This window comes from Rousettus aegyptiacus, unplaced genomic scaffold (genome assembly GCF_014176215.1).
Source record: "Rousettus aegyptiacus isolate mRouAeg1 unplaced genomic scaffold, mRouAeg1.p scaffold_m13_p_7, whole genome shotgun sequence".
Taxonomy (NCBI): Eukaryota; Metazoa; Chordata; class Mammalia; order Chiroptera; family Pteropodidae; genus Rousettus; species Rousettus aegyptiacus.
Window position 1 is genome coordinate 21,391,969 of NW_023416310.1, and position 20,294 is coordinate 21,412,262.

General features: G+C 33.2%; 1 protein-coding gene across 4 annotated transcripts in view; it reads right to left on the reverse strand.

Annotated features, from left to right (window-relative positions):
* The window catches only part of HEATR5B (HEAT repeat containing 5B), a 73,581-nt gene that overhangs the window by 48,511 nt on the left and 4,776 nt on the right, over nt 1-20,294 (reverse strand). For all 4 annotated transcript variants that reach the window (XM_016162504.2, XM_016162507.2, XM_016162505.2 and 1 more), the window contains exons 4-15: nt 18,078-18,186; nt 16,352-16,501; nt 12,129-12,300; nt 10,564-10,721; nt 9,349-9,598; nt 7,083-7,238; nt 6,336-6,586; nt 4,694-4,805; nt 3,332-3,484; nt 2,228-2,327; nt 1,853-1,962; nt 358-521 (exon numbers count right to left, since the gene is read on the reverse strand). In XM_016162504.2, the coding sequence (XP_016017990.1) occupies nt 358-521; nt 1,853-1,962; nt 2,228-2,327; nt 3,332-3,484; nt 4,694-4,805; nt 6,336-6,586; nt 7,083-7,238; nt 9,349-9,598; nt 10,564-10,721; nt 12,129-12,300; nt 16,352-16,501; nt 18,078-18,186 (1,885 nt within the window). The remainder of the gene's footprint in view (nt 1-357; nt 522-1,852; nt 1,963-2,227; nt 2,328-3,331; nt 3,485-4,693; nt 4,806-6,335; nt 6,587-7,082; nt 7,239-9,348; nt 9,599-10,563; nt 10,722-12,128; nt 12,301-16,351; nt 16,502-18,077; nt 18,187-20,294) is intronic.

A 20,294-nucleotide genomic window follows, 5' to 3' on the forward strand; every position in this document is an offset into this window, starting at 1 on the left:
TATTGATTCAGGGGCAAAAAGTTTTTAAATCTTCAACCTATTAACTCCCATTCTTCCAAATGTCAGAAAACAAACTAAAACAAAGCACTAATAAACAAAAAAACAGCTAAAACTGATCTTTACCACAGGCATCACAGGGTATATAAATACAAAGAACACTGAATAAAGGCAACTTACCAAATTCTAACTATTGCTATTTACCTTTTTCACTTTTTATCTACCACCAGGAAGCCATCTTTAAATGTCTCAATGAAAATTTAACCTTAGTCTATAATATTTTATTTTTAAATGACAGTGTGTAATAGTACCATTGTTTTCAATTAAGCAAGTATGTCATTCTCCTGTATGGTTTACTACCTGGTCTTCAATTGACTTATGATCAGTTTCTTGAAGCCAGGAACCAAGAAGAACACTATCATCATAATGACAGAGCGATCTGAGGAGTGAAGTAGTTGTATTGGCCGAATTGTCAGTCAAAGTGAATTCTGCTACCAGTTCTCTAAGAAGTGCATTGAAAGATCCTAAAAAACAGAACTTCAGATCAGATTACAAAGAATAATCTTTATGAAAATTACAATCATTGCCCACAAAGAGCAGCATCATTTTCAACAGAAATAAAATAATTAAGTTCCTGTTTCCTTTTTTTAAATAATTGAAATATTTTAATGCTTTTTTAAATAAACAATTATGGTCCTTCCTTTTTTTACTGTATTGTGCCTTTTAGCCCAAATTATTTAAAGTAACCACAAAAGTCAAATAGAGAAAAGACCTTTTAAATATATGAAATATGATATAACTATTATTTATTATTAATTACCCAATAATACACAAACACTGAACTAGAATATATCAAAATTCTTGAGCATGGTTGAACTGGAAACAAATCAATGACTTACTTTCACATTATTTGACAATATTTCATTTCTGCAAAGTATATTACTGTTCTCCCTCCAGATTCCTAAATTATTGGCTATATTATAATATGCATGAGCAGTTTACAATAGTTAATAAAAACATAGACTTTAAAAATGAACCAGCTGGGTTTGAATCCAAGCTCTATCACTTACCAGCTCTCAAATTAGGCACGTAATATTACCTCTATGTACCCAAGATTCTTCATTACACGCTAGAGCTAATAGCTTCATAAGGTTGAGGTTAGAGTCAAAGATGTGAATACATGTAGAGAGTTTAGAAAGGAGCCTAGAACACAGTAAGTGCTCAGTAGGTGCTAGCTACTCTGTAAGAAGAAAAGAAAATGGTTGCTTTCCTTTGCATATGTTAGTGGGAAAGCCGTGATTAGAACCCTAGAACACTGTTTAGTATGGTTCATATATACAATGGAATATTGCTCAGCCATTAAAAAAAATGAAATGCTATCATTTGCAACAACATGGATGGACCTAGAGGTTATTATGCTGAGTGAAATAAGTCAGACAGAGAAAGATAAATACCATATGATTTCACCTATATGCGGAATCTAAGGAACAAAAAGAACAAACTAATCAAAAACAGACTTACAAATATAGTGGACAATTTGGTGATGGACAGAGGGAAGGGGAGTTAGGGGGCTGCGAGAATGGGGTGAAGGGTTAAATAAGTGCAAATTAGTAGCTGATGGATGGTCACAGGGATGGGGAGCACAGCATAGGGAATGCAGTTAGCATTAATACGTTTGCCAGGTGGAGGGCCAGGGTAAGGAGGGAGCAAATAGGGTGATCATTTTATGAACTATACAGATGTCTAATCAATGTACTGTATACTTGAAACTAATCAAAATAAATTAATTAATTTTTAAAAAATACTAAAAAGGTACATTGAATAATTTTTATTAGATATTACAAATTTTATTTACCTTCATAAGTTTTTGGAGGCAACAAAGCCAAGATATCATAAAGTCTTAAACGAACCATTGCAGCGCTCGCTTTCAGATGAGCTCCATGGGCTTTAATCACAGATGGAATGCTAAAATATCAAGATGTAAGTATTACTTATAAACACTTTTTCAGCAATGTACATTTTCATTTTAGTTTATTTTTGACCTTTACTGTTAGTAACAGAACATTATAAAAAACAATTTTATTTTAAAATATACTATTACTCTAATTTAAAAAGTCACTTTACAAAAATAAAGTTTTATGTTTCCCATATGATACTATAGGGAAATACCAAATGTGACCATTATAAATATATAAAATTGGGTGTTAACTTGTCACAATTGCTTACTTACTGTGACATCATGGTCATGGCACATTCAATAGGGGTCATCAATTTTCTAATCACATCTTCAGTTAGAAGTTCAGGACAATGTGCAACAAAACTCCTCATTGCTAGATAAATTTTAAAAAGGAAAGATTTGGACCCATTTTGTGAGGATCAATAAATTTATAAAATTATATAAAGATACCTACAATTCTTAATTAAGGTTCATACCTAAAGAAGAACCAATTGCAATTATAGAGACAAATCAATAAAAAAGGCTAGAAGAAGGGTGGACAGCAGAAATGGAGGGAGGAAAGATATCTGTTAGGGAGATTTCATGAGAGGGAATTCAGAGGTCTATGACCCCACATGAATTCAAAGCAGTTTCAAGACAGAACCAAGGGTGGACACAATGGCCCACTGAGAAGGAATATCTGTTTTGGCTCTTTAGCAACAGAGCTAAGAAAAAAACAGCTATTAGATGTGTAGGAACAAAACTGACACCTTGCCCTATTGTCCTCATAGGTAAGTGTACGTCACTTTCAGTTTGGAAAAAGAAGCACTTTACACTCTGAGACAAACCAAAAACAAACAAACAAAAAAACCAGGGTCATCTGGTTCCCAAATGAAATAAAATTTGAGCCTTTCCTGTAAATTGCTGACTCCTGAGCAAAAGAACTTTATTTATAATTTTTGTAATGCTGACGTCTGAAAAATGTATCATTTGCAGATTTGATAATGATAGAAGCTGTTTATCCATATGGAAAAGACTAAGTGTAAACTCAGTAATCCTGAGTTTCTTTTTCCTTTAAATCTCCAGTGGGTTTTTTTTAATGTGGTAATCCAGTGCTCCTGTGATAGGTAGAAGATGGCAGTAACTGCAAATTAAGAGGTCTGGGTTTTAGCTCCTGTTTTACCATCAACTCTACCCTCCTTCTCAGAGTCTCAGCTTCATTTTATTACGAAATTAGCAAACTGGTATAGATTATTTATGAAGTTTCTTCCTAAATCTAAGTCTATAAATGTACCATTCTATATCAAAATAAAAATCCAAAGTAGTGATTTTGCTTCACTTCACAAATATTTTAGTAATAAAATAATATTCTGAAAGTACATGTCTTTCAGTTCTTACCACATAAAGCTCCAGCGCGGCCTTCCAATGTTACCTGCCAGGTAAAAGAATCACCTCGGGCCTTCTCAGCCTCTAATTCCTTTAAAGAACGAGGGAAAACATTTCGCCACAATAATAACATCTTGGGCAGATGGTAACGAACAACCGATGGTCCTAACCGAGAAAATGAGAATACGAAACTATATATACATGTAACATCCATTACAATCAAAAGTCAAAGAGCCCCACAAAAGCTTTAACAATGGCTATCATTTATCTCTAGTATTAACATTTTCAAAATATTTATTATTCAGTAGGTGAAGTATATATATCTATCAATCTATCAAAGCATAATAAAATTCTCCTAAAAAGTATCAATATTTTTTAAAAGTATCAATATTTTTAGCACATAAACATAAAACCACAAAAAGTAATCTAAAATAAATTACCCAAATATATTCAGAACGGTGAATTAAATATTATCAATGATAAAATATATCTAGGGCACATTTTATGACGTCTTTTCTATAAATATATAAACATATACATCCTCTCCCACTTACATACATATATATAGTCCTACATTTTGGGGGCAATTTATATAGTTAATTTAGTTTTATGGAGGAGCGGTATATTTAGAACTGGGAACCTATATATACATTGCTAAAGAATTCATTTAACACATCATTAACATACCTAACATAAATTTCTAGAAAAGAGTTACCACTTTTTATTTTCTTCAGAAAACTAGATCAAATAATTTCTAAAAGGTATGTTTAAAGTGGAGAGTAATTTTGTACATACACAAACACACATACTCACACTTCTTATAGTAGAAGCTAAACGTGTGAACTAAAAGGTAGATGCACCCCATCACAATAACATATACTTCTGTTCTATTTACAGTGCTATACTTTGCTTGCATCTTAGATTTGTCATAGCACTTAGGAAAGTGAAGCACATAAGGATAACCCTAAGAAGACATCACCAATAATACTGTTTAAATGTGACTTTATCACCCTGCTAAAATTACATCACTGGCTTTCACTCTGGGGATGGAACATGCCCTGCATACTCTCATCTCTTTTGATTAACGCTAAACTAATCAACTAGACCATGGTTGTTCTGATGGTAAAGGTGGAACTTGACAACTTTCTCATAAAATATGCTTAAGTAGAAATTGCCAAAAATAAAAATTTATTACCAAATGATGAGAAAAATATCTCTACCATTTTACAACCTCATTCAAAGTCTAGAAAGTGAATTTGAACACTTTTAAATTTTCTTTATAGTCCACTAACAGATTTAAAATAAGACAAAATCCTACTCAAATATTATATACCTAATTATATCTAAATTATATCTAAAAGTCATAAGTTATACCTAAAGTCATAAGTGCTCCCAGTAAAAGCCATCCAGCTTGGGTGCGCTGTAAAGAGAGCCTGCTATTTTGGGCAGCAGTTCGTAAGAGATCCTCGGCAATACTAACCACCATCTGCAAAAAAAGTTTAGAATTGGATTTCAATTTAAACAAGTTAAAGAAATCAAATAAGAAAATACATAGCTAGTGTACCTTATAACAGAAGTTGTCCTTTTTTTCTTGTTTCTGTTAACTTGTTTCTAAAGAGACCCACTCAATTAAAACCCACTCAATCCCGTTTGCACTGATGACTCTGAGGAAACCAGAACAGCGTGCTGGTTAAGCGAGCCAGACTGCCTGGGTTCATATCCCAGTTCTATCACTTCCTGCTTTCTGACCTGGGGCAACTTAACCTCCCTGCCTCAGCTCCCGTAGCAGCAAAATAGGAATAACAGGAGTACCTACTTCACTCTTGCAAGGACTAAATAAATTAATGTAGCAAAGCACTCAGAAGAGTACTGGGTCCATATAACCATTTAACAATACTATTATCAGTACTATTATCCTATAGTCAAAGACTCATTGAAGTCCTATAATGTAATTGCCATTAAGCTAATCTTACGGTGCTATGGTCTTAGGAAGACACAGGAAAAATGTGAAGTAACAGCAGCACATGATTCAATGACAAAATAGTAGTACAGATGTAGTAGTGGTCAGAAAGGCTATCATAGACTGAGTAGCTTTGAAGAAATTTCATGATGAAACTTGAACTGGGCCTCTAAACAAATAGAAAAGTTTGGTACCGGTGAACAAGAAAGGGGATGAAATTCTAAAGTAAGAGATTAACATGAGCAACGGCATGGAGGCTGAAAAAAGCATGTGAAGAAAGCAAGATGACTAGTTTGACTAGAGCAGAGGGAAATTAGAACGAAAGGAAATTATGAAGGTACCAGTTTACCAAACAGAGGCGGTTATATTTTATTCTTTGAGTGTCGCCGAGCAAATGTGAAATATGAAAATGGTGTGGGAGAGATGAGAGAAAAAGACTTGAAGGATAATCAGTGAGGAGATAATTGTATAACAAAGAGAGATGTAAGCCTAGATTCAAGTAGTAGCTATGGAACTCACAGGAATGAATGGACATGGGCCCAATGTTCCAGAAAAAATAAAAGTAAAAAATTCAGCCCCAATCTGCCTATGTAAAGTTGTAAATATTTATATAAACACTTAATATTCCTGAGAAGAAAACCACAATAATGGGAGGTACTGCAGAAAGAAAAAAAACTGATTAAAACCATTCAACTTTTATTTCATATATCAAAATGCTAAATATAGAAATAGCACATTCTCCTGACATCTTTGAATACAGCAGCGTCGATTTTCATTTCTAAAAGCTGAAGGAAAGCTCTGCTTTCTAATTATTATAAGGTTTTTTCCCCTTATAAAGTGATACTATACCTAAATAAAATCTATTACTTCTATGTTAGAATTATCAAATTTTTATTAGGATCTGTCAACTCCATATTAGCAGGACACTATATTTTACATAATCATGGTAAAACTGTTGTCGTTTGATCACATAGTTTAACATTAAACACAGATCGTGTTCCAATAAAGACTAAAGCCCGCGTGAGAGCACCCATGATTCTAGGATCTCTGTCCTACCTTTCCCTTGGCATGAGGAATGCCCAGTGGACACTGATGAACTCCACCCAACAAGGCAGCCATTGCAAAACTGTATCCACTAACAGCTTCTGGTGAAGTCTTCAAGTTGTTGAGGCGTTCTGCACACCTGTCTAGAAACGGTGTCAACTGGAAAGGTAATGCCACAGCCACACAGCGCAAACACCATGCAGCAGCAAGTCGAGCAGCCATACTTGGATGAAGAAGCACAGAAGTCACAGTCTCCAAAAGTCCTAAAAAATAAATACTCAAAAAATTACTACTTAATGAAGTCAAATGATTCCATGAGCTAAAAGACTATGTACACCACAAGAATTAAAATCATAACTATCATGGTTATACATAGATATTTTCAGAACTTAGCCAAAAAACACATATTATCTCATAAACAGTAGATTATTTTAAAGGAACATTTTCTACAAAAACACAGTATGATATTATCCAATAAAATAGAAATGTTAATAGAAAATTAAAGTATTTGACAAATTTTAACCAATTAGAAACAAAACTACTATGACTTGATTTGTCTCCCAAACTTTATTTCACTATTTAATTCAAGATTGACTATCACGGTGAATTTTAAGTTAAATAAAACTCGACTTTTTAATTTTTTTAATAAATGATGAAAACTAATTTGACAATATGCAATTAACCAGGAATTAAATATCAATCATACCTGACTTTTAAAAATAGGGAAAAAACATTCCAGCAAGTAAGTGGATATCATACCTATCGATGCTTCCTGAATAAGAGGAGATGCGGTGGCACTTAGGCTCTGCACAAGGCTCCCGAGCTCCTGGAGGGCACAGACCATCACGTGCTGGCTCGCTGCGATGTCTGCGGCCCCGGATTTGTTTTCACCACTAGTATCATTCACTACGGCTTCTGGAAACACAAAATCATGTATTTGATGAGGGCAAATTAAACTGTGATACAATTTTTTGATCCATACAATTTATATTCCTATAGTATCTCATTTGATGTCTGAGTGTTAAAAATTCTGTATGTAGTAATTTCTCAGCAGGAAACATGTAATTAACACTGAAGTAACTTAAACATTGTTTGATGCTTTCCCGACCATGCTTTAATATATACTGAGATATTTTGTCTGCTTTCAGGGTTAAAACTTAATTTTAGTAAGCAGAAACAAACTGTAGGGTACAAAAAGCATAGTCTCTAGAAAAAGAAGACTTGGGTTCAAATCCCAGTTCCACCAGTCATGTTAGCTATGTGACAATGGGCAAGATAATTGATTTATCTCAGTCTCAAGTTCCTCATCTGCTGAAAGTGAAGTCCTTCTAAAAGAGCATTATGATGATTAAAAAGTCAATGCATACAAAGAACTTAGCGCAATGCTGCTCCCAATACACATTCAATAAATGTTAGCAGCTATTACTGTTACTTATAATTATTAATGCTATTTCAAATGCTGCAATATATTGGTAGTATTGTTGTCAAATTACTAACCAGAAAGTGGATCTATAAGGAAAGTGGGTTTAGAACTTCTTACTAGAATGTTCCTTAAAATCCCCATTAGCTTTGTTGCTCTCTCCTCTTATCTTTTAATTTCCACTAGATTTAAAATGTATTTAATATGAAACAACTGTAAATCCTTTGTCAGATTACTAATTGAGAATACATTCTGGTCCACAAATCCTAGATATATAGCACCACATTTAACTCTGCTTTTAGGATTTTTTTAATCAACTGGCTAATCTTTGTCTTTAAAGATTAATAATCTTTAAATGACAATAAAACTTTACCCTTTTTGCATTCATTATGAATTAATAGACTATAAAATATATAATGTAGAATAAAAGAACAGATTAACACATTATGAACTCTAATTAAATACCTCTTTTCTTCTTAGATACTTTTGGACTTCTCAGATATTTCTGAATTCTTTCTTTGATTACTAAACTATAAGCTCCCTAAACAGGTGCTATCTGTATCTGGTTCTCTAGTTTATTCTCACCATTTGGCACAGTGTTTCTGGAACTCAAACATTTCTTCAATGAATCAATGTAAAAACATTTTTCAAGTTATGAATCAAAGATTACTATTTTAGCATATCTAAAGAATGATACCTCATTTATTTAAATACCCTTTAATTCACAATTCGTAATTTTCAGTTAGCCCCTATACATTTAAAAAATGGTTTGCTAAGTAAACTATTATAAACAACAAAAACTATAACTAAACTATCTGTGAGTTTATTTTTATTAATTTTATGAAATATTTAATTTATATTTTCTAAATATAAATTACTAATTATTATCTATTCATTAAATTCTTTATTAAAGACCTCTATTAGGCAATATAATTTGCCTAATTAATGTATATTCTCAACAGAGATAAAACAAAACTGTCTTATAGACTTTGCATTTTACCTTGCTTTAGTTCTCTAATTGAATTGTAAGCTCCATGAAAGCAGGAACTTTATCTTACTCATTATTCAAACCTTGAATTACTGCTCTGCAATTTCGGGCACTCAATAACAATTTGTTAAATAAAGAATTTATAAAATTGATACTTCTCAGAAAAGGATTTCTTTTATTTATGAATTAATGAAGGTTTACAGTATATCGTATAGTGGGCTAATAGCTACCTGATTGTTCTCTGAGTCTTCATATTAAGCCTATAGAGGAAGGAAAAAATCCCAACAACAAGATGTTTATAAAACAACAGGCTCCAAAAATCACAATAGGTTATCTCTTACAGAGAGCAAACCAGTGCTGCTGCATACCAGGAGAGCTATAAAATTAGTATTAGTACTTGAAATAAAACAGAAAACCTAATCTTACAAGCATGCTATCCAAATCTTTAAAATTTCACTAAAATTACATATTATTTTAATAATAAGAATTCTCAATAAAATGATTAAAACAGTCCAGAAAAATATAATCAGATCTATGAGTATGTATTAATAATAATAATAAAGAACTAAATGACTAAGGTAATCAACAACAATACACATTATTACATCAATCCTTACCTACTGCTTTCATTTGTTTGCCAATAGCTTGGCATATTTCTTTGGCAGCTGCAATCTGGGCTTTTTCGCCTAACAAACTGCCCACCGTAGCTCTTAGGATAAAGGAGACACATCGTCTTGAGTACACAGCCTCTACATGTGTTTGCGTCGCCCGAGGATGGGAAACCAGATCAAGTACATGGGACAAGAATGTAGCAAAGCTACGTTCCAACCACTGACCGCCCAATGTTGTTACGAAGACAACATATGCCTATAAATAAAGATAAAACTTCAAACAAATGTATATAGATGAATTGAAATTATAAATTGACTACAGAAATAGCTGAAAATGGCATGCAAATAAAGTATATTTGAGATTAAAATATAGAAAATTTAAAACTTGAGACTTTTGTAGTACTTCTAGCATAAGAATTACTGGTAGAAGTACCTTTAACTAAAAATGGTTCTTAAGACAATAGCTTCATGAAGAACACAGAGAGCAGTTACAGGAGGGAAGAAAAACTGAATTCATCCTGATTATGAAAAAGGTAACAGGTTATAAGAATACAAGAACCCTAACATCCTAAATAAATACTAACCTAGAGATACAAAGCACTTACTTATAACTGTAAGATAAAAATGGTTACTTCTATTTTACAGTTGTTTCAGGAATAAGGAAAAGATGGAGTGATTTTGACTAATAAAATCACAAAGAAATATTTCATCTTATTAGACGTTATCATTAGATCTTTAACCAGAACAACTTATTTGGTGTTAATTATTATTTTTAAATTATAATTCCAAGTTAGGTTTAATTTCAGAATTACATCGATGATTAATCATTGATAGAAATCCAAAGTATTAACCAGTATTTTTAACTACAGACTCATTGTACAACATTTAAATGTATTAAATGCCTCAATCTAGCTACCTGAATATAATTTCAATTAAAACTAAATTTTTTATATCTAATTTTCTCACAAGTAAAATATAGGAAAATTTTGTTAGATATTTATGTAAATATAGTGGACATAAGCTTATTTACACATTATTAAGTATCTACCCTTCCACATAAGCATGTAATTTGTAATTTAATTCATTCATTTGGTAAAAGAAATGTTTTGAAAGAAAACAAACAATGCTAAAAATCTCTGTGTGTAGTTACTTCATAAGAGTCATCCATGAATTTTCACAAGTGACATGACCAGGACTCTTTTACAGACATGTATTACAGACCTGTGTGACTCCAACTCTCACTTCACGATTTACGGACCCTCCAACCTTTAACATCTCTCCGCCGCTCTTCAAGAACCCTGACCCCCCACGCAGAAATCCTGTGGCCATGAGCTCTAAGACTTCATCAAATGTTGCTCGCTTCACATTCTGGCGCATGACTTTCAGGAAGAAAGGTAAATTTATAAGCAAGTCTATTTTGCTATTAGTTAATATTTCCTAATAATCTAGCTTTATAATTCAAGTAATTATTTTTAGGCGGACCTAAATTACTACAAAGGAGATAGGGTTGTTTAGTTTTTCTTATTATGTAAACACTTACAATGTACTTGTAAAAATAAATTCAATGTGAAGCAAAAATACTAAGAAAAATAGAGGAAACTAGAAAATTCAAACCAATTCAATACATCTGTAACAACACAGTCTGATAATGATGTTAACCTTGATACATGTAACACAACAAGGGCAATGCAGGCCCATAGGAGATATTGATCACAGACAGCCCTCATTCCCATGAGATGGACATAAAGCAACTTTATCAGGACCACGCTTTCTATAAAACAGTTACCAATGGACTAAAATGTCACTGGACTGCAATCTACCTGCCATCCCTGGTTTAGAGCTTTATATTTTATAAAGTCCTTTCACATATAGCAGCAAACATAATCCTAAAGCTCATGATTAGGTATGTAGGCTTTAGAATTTCACTGTTTCGGTTTTAATTTCAGCTCAGACACTGGGCAGAACACCATCTCTCTGAGGTCAACTTCCTTGAATATAAAATAGGAATGACAACAGTAATTACAATTCACGGGGTTTTTGTGAGGATTAAGTAAAACAATTCTGCTATATACATAATTCAGTGCCTGGCACATAGTTAGCACTTTATAAAATGTTACCTATCATCATCATCGTCGCCATCTAATTCACAGATTGAAATAGTTGTCGTTAAAGATGAAGAGACTAAAGCTCCAAGGGTTTCACCGCTAACAAACATAAGACCTAGGACTTGACTCTATAACATCTGATTTTCTTTTTACTCTATGGAGATGGGTGCAGACAACAGCAGAGCTGGGTATGCTCAACATCTATACACAACTGTCCCTGAAGTGTCTTCATGAAACTGTGAGGCAGAGCAGAAGTCACATGAAAAATCAAAGCTGCCTGAGTCTGCTCACTCATGGTCAAGAAAAAATGAAAAAAAAAAAATTACTATGCTGTAAATGCAGATCTAGTCATCAGAGATTTAAAGTAAGAAAGCACATCAAGTGCCAGATTCCAGTCCCTCAAACATTACACAAAACCATTTCATAAACCTTACTTGCTTATACTTCCAACATACTTGCTATATATTATCTCATACATTATCATCATAAAAAATGTCTTAACTATACTGAGAAAATACCATTTGGGTACTTTGATTTTATAAAAATGTAGACATAGATACCTAACAATTTAAATCCCTTAAAGTGACTTGACTATATGTAATAACTCATTTAGAAGGAAGCATTCCATATACTTTCAAATATCTGTTACAGTCCAGATCAGGGGTTGGCAAACAACAATACCTGTTGCTTGTTTTGGCATCAATGCTGTAGCCATGACTGTTCCTAAGAGTTTAGACACTGCCACTCGTACTCCATAATTTGAGTTTTCCAAAGCCTTAAAGCAGAGAGTGGCTATATTTTCCAGTTCAGCAGTCCACATGAACACAGCTTCATTCTGTAGTTCTAGTAGACACTGTAATTTAAAAAAAAAAAAAAAAAAAGGAAATTACAGCCTAGAACTTCCACTTCCAGAGACAGAATAACAAGAACCAGATTTATGCTCCAGAAATAATCAAAATATTGAACAAAATATATGAAACAACAGTTTTCAAGATATTGGACATTGGGAGATAAAGGATAATGATCCTTTAGAGATGGAAAACAAACAAGGTGAGCCCTACAACAGTCGCCGCTTACTGCCTTGAGAAAGTTTCTAGTACTTAGGTGGAAATGTTTAATGCTAAACTCCTATATTAGAAGAAAGGTCTCAAATCAATAACCTCAGCTTCCACGTTAAGAAACAAGATGACACAGAGCAAACTCAACACAGAATAAGCAGGGGAAAAAAGGAAATAATATAGATAAGAGGGGAAATCAATGAACAAGAAAACTGAAAAAGAAAAGAAATCAAAAGTTGCTTCAAGATAATCAATAAATTTGATAAATCTCTAGCCAGAGAGATACGGAAAATGAGAAAGAAGACACAAATTACCAAAATTTGGAATGATAGAGGTCATGATACTACAGATTCATTATATATTAAAAGGACAAAAGGAATATTATAAAGTGTATAACAATAAATTTAATAACTTAGATGAAGTAGACAACTTGCTCAAGAAAAAACAGATAACCTAAATAGCCCAATACACATTTTAAAAATTGAATTTGTAGTTTAGTATTTCCCCTAAAGGAAACAGCAGGCCCAGAGAGCTGTACTGGTAAATTTAACCAAACTTTTAAGTAAGAACTAATACCAGTTTTACACAAACTCTTTCAGAAAATTGAAGAGAAGGTTATACTTCCCCAACTCATCCTATGAGACCAGTATTACTCTGATATTGAAAGTTGACAAAGTCACTCCAAGAGTATAAAACTACATACCAATATCCTTCATGAACATGGATGCAAAAATTCTAAACAAACTTTTAGCACTTCTAATCCAACAATACATAAAAAGGATAATATATCATGATCAAGTAGTTTATCCAAGAAATAAAAGATTGGTTAAAATTCTAAAACTAGTCAATGTAATTTATTGCATTAGGAAACTAAAAAAGTCAAACGATCATTTAAATAAATGCTTGAAAAAGCCTTTAACAGAATATAAGTAAAACTGAGGAAAACTGAACAGATCGGCAGATTGTGTCAATGTCACTATTCTATTACACTGGTTGTAATACTGTACTATACTTTTACAAGATATTGCCAAGGGAGGAAATGTGTAAAAATTTATAAAAATCTCTATATAGTATTTCTTATAATTACATGTACATCTATAATTATCTTAAAGAGTTTAATTAGAAAACAGCAACAACAGAAACAACACAAGAAATCAAATTTAAATCAAAAGGCATTTGGCAAAATTCAACATCCTTTCCTGATAAAATCTCTTAGAAAGCTAGGATTAAAAAGGCATTTCCTCAACCTGATAAAAATCATTAAGAAGAGCCAACGGTTAACATGATACTTAATGGTCAGGGAGCAAATGTTTCCCCCTTAAGAATCTGGAACAAGGCAAGAATGTTTGCACTCATGTTTTCTATATAATATCGTACTGAAGGATCTAGCCAGTCAATGTAATAAGGAAAGAAAAGTAAATAAAAAGTGACCAGACTGGAAAAGAAATAAAACAGCTTTTATTTATAGATGACAACATGATTGACTACGTAAACTATCTGACAGAATCTACTAAAAAATCTGACAAGTCGGTTTAAATTGGTGGATATAAGATCAATGTACATAATCAATTCTTTTTCTATATGTTAGTAATTAACAATAAGAAACTGAAATAAAGTAATAGCATTTGAAATTGCATAAAAATATTAAATACTTAGGAATAAATCTGACAAATGATGTGCACGACCTGTACATTTGAAAGAAACAAAATGTTACTAAGAAAAATCAAAGACCTAAATAAATGAGGGTTATATCATGTTCATGGGTTGGAAGACTGAATTTTGTTGTTTGTTATCTCTTCCCAGATAGAGTCAATGGAACCTGAATCAAAATCTCAGCATGCTATTTTTGTAGAGATTGATAAGCTACAATTCATATGAAAATGCAAAGGACCTAGCCAAAACTATTTTGGAAAAGAAAAAGTTGAAGGGCTAACACAGCTTTTTTTAAGACTTACTATGAAGGTACAGTAATCAAGAGTTACTGACATCAAGATAAGCAATGAAACAGAATACAGAGGCCATGTACATGGACAACCAGTTTTCAACAAAGATTCAAAGGCAATAAGGGAAGAAAAAATAGTCTTTTTGACAAGGTGCTAGAATGAATGGATATCCATGTGCAAAAAGAACTTTGATTCATACCTTGCACTATATACAAAAATTAACTCAAAATCGATCATATATCTAAGTGTATAAAACTTTAAAAAGGAAACATAAGGGAAACCTAGGGCTGGGAAAAATTTTGTTAGATAGAACACCAAAAGCATAATCCATGTATGAAAATTGATAAATCAGACTTTTAAACAATTCAAAATTTCTTAGAAAAGCACTATTAAGAGAATAAAAAGACAGGCCACAGACTGGGAGAAAATATTTGCAAACCATGTATCTGATAAAGAAACATATGAAGAAACTATAAAGTACTCACAAAAGTAAATAAGAAAACAAATAACTCAATAAAACAATGCACAGAAGTTTTGAATAGACCTTCTCAAAGAAGATATGGATGGCAAAAAAGCACCAAAAAATATGCTCATCATTAGTTACACTAGGAAAATAAAAATTAAAGCTACAGTGAGATATCTGTACATATCTATAAGAAGGGCTATGATTAAAAAGACTGTTAGTGAGGATGTGAAGGAACTGGAAGTCTTACACAATGCTGGCAGAAACATAAAATGGTACAAGTACTTGGGAAAATAGTGGCAATTTCTCAAAAAGTTAAACATAAGCTTAGCATATGATCTAGCCATTCCATTCCAAAGTATTTAACGAAGTGAAATAAAAGCACGTGTCAATACAAAAACTTGTACACAGATGCTCATAGCAGCCTTTTTTCTGTATTAGCCAAAACTGGAAGCAATGCAAATGTCCATCACAGGTGAAGAAATAAACCAGTTGAGATACAGCCACACAATGAAAAACTATTCAGCAATAAAAAGGAATGAACTATTGATACATGTAATAACAAAGATGAATCTCAAAATAATTATGCTAAGTGAAAGAAGCTAGACAAAAAAAAAAAAAAAGCCAGAACACATGCTAATGCTTCCACTTATATATTATTATAGAACAAATGAAATGAAACTAATCCTGAAGACAAAAAGTATGTCATTACATTTTTTAAATTTTTTAAATAATTTAATTTTTTAATTACAGTTAGCATACAATATTATATTAGTTTCAGGTATATAACATAGTGACTAGACATTTATATAACTTGCAAAGTGATCACACCAATAAATTTGGTACCCGTTTGACACCGCGCCTGGTTATTACAATATTATTGACTATATTCTTTATGCTATACTTCATATCCATCTATCTGTTTTATAACTACCAATTTGTACTTCTTAATCCCTCCTCCCTTTTCACCCACCCCAAATCCCTTCCATCCGGCAACCATCAAAATGTTCTCTTTTATCTATGAGTTTGTTTCTGTGTTGTTTAGATTTCACATGTAAGTGAAATCATATGGCATTTGTCTTTCTCTGTCTGACTTATTCCACTCAGCACAATACCCTCCAGGTCCATTTATGTTGTTGCAGATGGCAAGATTTCATTCTTTTTGTATGGCTGATTAATATTACATTGTATATATGTATCACCTCTTCTTTATCCATTCATCCACTGATGGACACCTTGGTTGCCTCCATATCTTGACTATTGTAAATAATGCTGCAATGAATATATGGATTCTCATGTTCCTCTGAAGTAGTGTTTTGGGTTTCCTCAGGTAAAGGCCCAGAAGTGGTAAATTTTTTTAATTTAAAAAAATCATTAAAAAAAACTCATTTGAGAGTAAATAGGGTAAGGAGCATCATTATAAACTAGTCCAGTACTAACCTTGGCAACTGCACATCGAACAGCCATTGACCTGTCAGTCAAGAGAGACCTGGCATTCTTGTAAATATCACGATGAGAGGAAGCTGCTGCACCACCCAGTCCATTTAGAACTTTCTGTAGACTCATTAAGATTTCACTTCTCCCTTGAGACTAGATGTGAAAATAAAGCAAAACAAAAAGTATGTTGTAATCAAATTCCACATTTAAACAAAAGAACATATCAAATCGACAAAAGTTTTCTGTGCTTCATGGTCTTATCTCTAAATTGAAAACAGTAAGTATAAAAAAATAAAATTAATTTTTCTAGAAAGTTCCTGAAAGGTGAAAATAATTACTAACTTCAATTAAATAGTATCTTCCTGAGAAATTAAGTTATAGCAAGTAAACACTTCCTGAGAAATTAAGTTATAGCAAGTAAACACGTTCCGGTGTTTCCATGACTTGTTGAAGTGTAGTATAATGAAGACAAAATCAAAAGCTTTGGTATCATATCTTAAGGATCCAAACTTTCAGAATGTGAAAGGTTAAGTAAAAAGTAGCTAAGCAGCAATATAAACCATCTAAAAGAGAAAGAAAACATCCAACACATTTAAAAAACTTGTCACATATACCAAATCCTCATCTACTTGCGACAAATTCAAACTCTTGTTTTCATACTCTTATAGTGCTTGATTCATATTTCTAATAGTATACTTATTCGAAAATCGATCTCTTCACTAGAATGTAAGCTTTTTGAGGTCTTATTCATCTTTATATGCCTAATGCCTAACAATATGTCTTCATTTTTATCACAAGAATAGGCAAATAGTTCCCAGAAGAGGTGTTATCATCTCAGAAACCTTTAGCTTTCCTAGACAAAAGAATCAGAGGCCAGGGCTTAGTCTATTTTCAGTGAACTTCAAGTTTACAAGAATTTTTCAGAAGTAATAACAAAGCAACATGACAAAACAGAACTATTTTTACTTGATAAGAGTTTTTGTGGATTGAATAGTGTGTGTCCCCTGAACCCCCAAAATTTGGTTAAGTCCTAAGCCCTGTTATCTATGAACATGACTTTATTTGGAAATAAGGTCTTTGCTAACAAAATCGAGTAAAGATGAGGTCATACTGGAAAAGATGGGCCTTAATCCAATGCCTGGTACTCTTAAAAAAGAAGAATTTAAAACACAGATGCATAGAGAGAACACCATGTAAAGGAGGGCAAAGAATGGAGAGATGCATCTACAAAGCAAGGTAAGCCAAGGAGTGCCAAGAATTGTCAGCAACTTCTAGAAGGAAGCTAGGATAGCAAGGAAGAATTCTTCCCGAGAGGCTTCAGAGGAAGCATAGCCCTGCTGATTTCAGGCTTCTAGCCTCCAGAATTGTGAGACAATAAATTTCTGTTGTTTTAAGATATTCGGTCTGTGGTAATTTATTACAGCAGCCCTAGAAAACTAATATATTACCTATGGCACAAAAAAATAAAATGGTGATGCAAAAAAATCTATAGAGCTAGATAGAAAATGAAAGGCAAACCTATTCTTTGTCAAAGAAAGCATTCTTTCCCTTCTCCCTGAAATATGAGGTAATGTACATCAAAAGAAGGGCAAGTAATAATTTTAAATTACCTCCTTACTAAGCAGTGTGAATACCTCAGTGACAGAAAAAAGGCAACCATATATTTTTAACTGACATTTAACTCCTGCCACAAGCAAATCATTTTAATCATATTTGTTGTAAAACTTACCTCTGCACTTTTCAGAGATTTCAAAAGATTATTTACTGTTTCTGGAAATGCACTGCCTAGCATTCTCCCCATTTTTTCATAAAATGCTCCAACACAAGTCACTGCAGCCCTGTAACAAGTGACACTTTTATTAGTCATTGTTCAGGTTCATAATACGATTTTATCATACTTTTCTCATTTTCAGAAATAAATTTATATTTTTACAGGAAACTTTTGGCTACAAATCCTTAATTTTAAATTTTCAAAAACACCTTGTTTATTCTTTATAATTGCAACAAATACTATAGTTAATCAAATTCTATTCTTGTTAGGAAAACAAGAGAATATATATTTATATAAGAAATCATACCCATCCTCTGGAAAGAAACCCAAGCTTTCCTTTTATGAAGACTTCCCAAATTATGTCAATCCACAAAGACCCCTCTTTTCTCTCATTATATATAACAATGTCGACCACTCATTTTGACAAAATTATATTGTTTTCTGTGTTGTGACTTGACCATTTTATGTGGTTATATTTTATCCTGCCAATGGAAACGTCTAAATGGCTTTAATGGAACATATGGCTACACAGAAGAAGAAATGTGACAGTAGTCCATCTCCTCAGAAGAGAGGAAACCACCCATGTGAATAAGTGAATAGCTGTGAGTTTAGCTTGGAAGCCAGAGTAGGGCGTAGAGGTGAAGAACATATGCTTTGGAGTCTGGCAAATGTGTGTCTAAATCCTAGAACTTGACATCTAATAGCTATGAGTCCTGAGCAACTTCTCTGAGGCTGAGAGAATCCAATGCCTTTTTCAATACTCTCCAGGCTGATAACAAAGCTGACTGAGGTCACATGCCAGAATATATTAATAAATTCCTAAACAGAACCCAAGAAACCACTGGAAATACATATACATAATAAATACATACAAATAATAATATGTAATAAATTCTACTTGAGCAGAACTATAAAATCATGTGTTGATTTGCTAAGTGATGGGAAACTAAATCATCAAAGTATTAACATAGCTTCAAACTCCAAAATAACTGGAAAGCATTAATACTCACTAATCTTTTAAAACTACATCTATCCCAAACAACAAAACACTTAATCACGACTTATCTATGCAGTTAAAAACAAACCTAAAAACCTGTGTCCAGGTTCAGAATACTTTCCCCATTTCCTCTGTAGACTACCATAATGGTCCTGGCCCCTTGAATGCTGGTGTTCTAGAGCTGTGTCCTTGGCACCTTCTCTCCTCACACAGGAGTATGCTCTTCCTAGATAACTTTATCCACACCAAAGGGTTCAGTCCATTCTCGACTCACCAAAACTACATTCTCAACGTGGATCTCTGAAATCCAGACCCATATTTCCAAATGCCTACTACACAGTATCACTTGGATATTCCCACTGGCATGCCAAAATCAGCAGGCCCAGAATTGAACTCATCATCTTCCCCTCGCAACTTGTTTCCTCCACTATTTTATTTCTTTTCAAAAAGCACTATAAATAAGGCATAAATAAGTCATTTCTCTTTCCAATTAGAAGTTACCTTTGTCTAGAAAATAGGCTGGCAAACTACAGCCTGCAGGCCACATCTGGCCATCATCCAGCCTGCCACCTGTTTGTGTAAATAAAGTTTTATAGGAACACAGGCATGCTCATTTTCTTACATGCTATCTGTGGCAGAGGGGAGGAGTTTTGATACACTTGGATAGTGCACAAAGCCAAAAATATTTACTATCTGGCCCTTTTCAAAAAGTTTGCCAATCCCTAGCCTTTCACATCCATCTTCCCTTCTTCCCATCTTAACTCTTTACTAGGCTAATTTCCATGTGTCCTTCCTTGAGGATTGAACTTCCTTGGCTGATCCTTCTTTGAGAAGCTTTCCTTGACACTTCTCTTCCCTTACATCACAGCTAAGTTTCTGTGGGTATTTTTTTTCCCTCGCACAGCATTCCTCACAGTGCTATTACTACTGTTTCTTATTTGACTCTTTCACAGAGAGTATCCCCCCTACATCCATTATCCTCAAAACTTGCTTCAAAAATGTCTGTCCTTGACCCAAACCACAGAATGTGCTAGGAAATGGATTAAGCCCACTACCTAGGGGTCAGCAAATTTGCAGGCAAAATCATCTCCATCTCAGGTACTCAACTCTCATTATGGCATGAAAACATCTATCTCCTAAATGAATAGGCATATCTCCACGTCCCAATAAAACTTTTT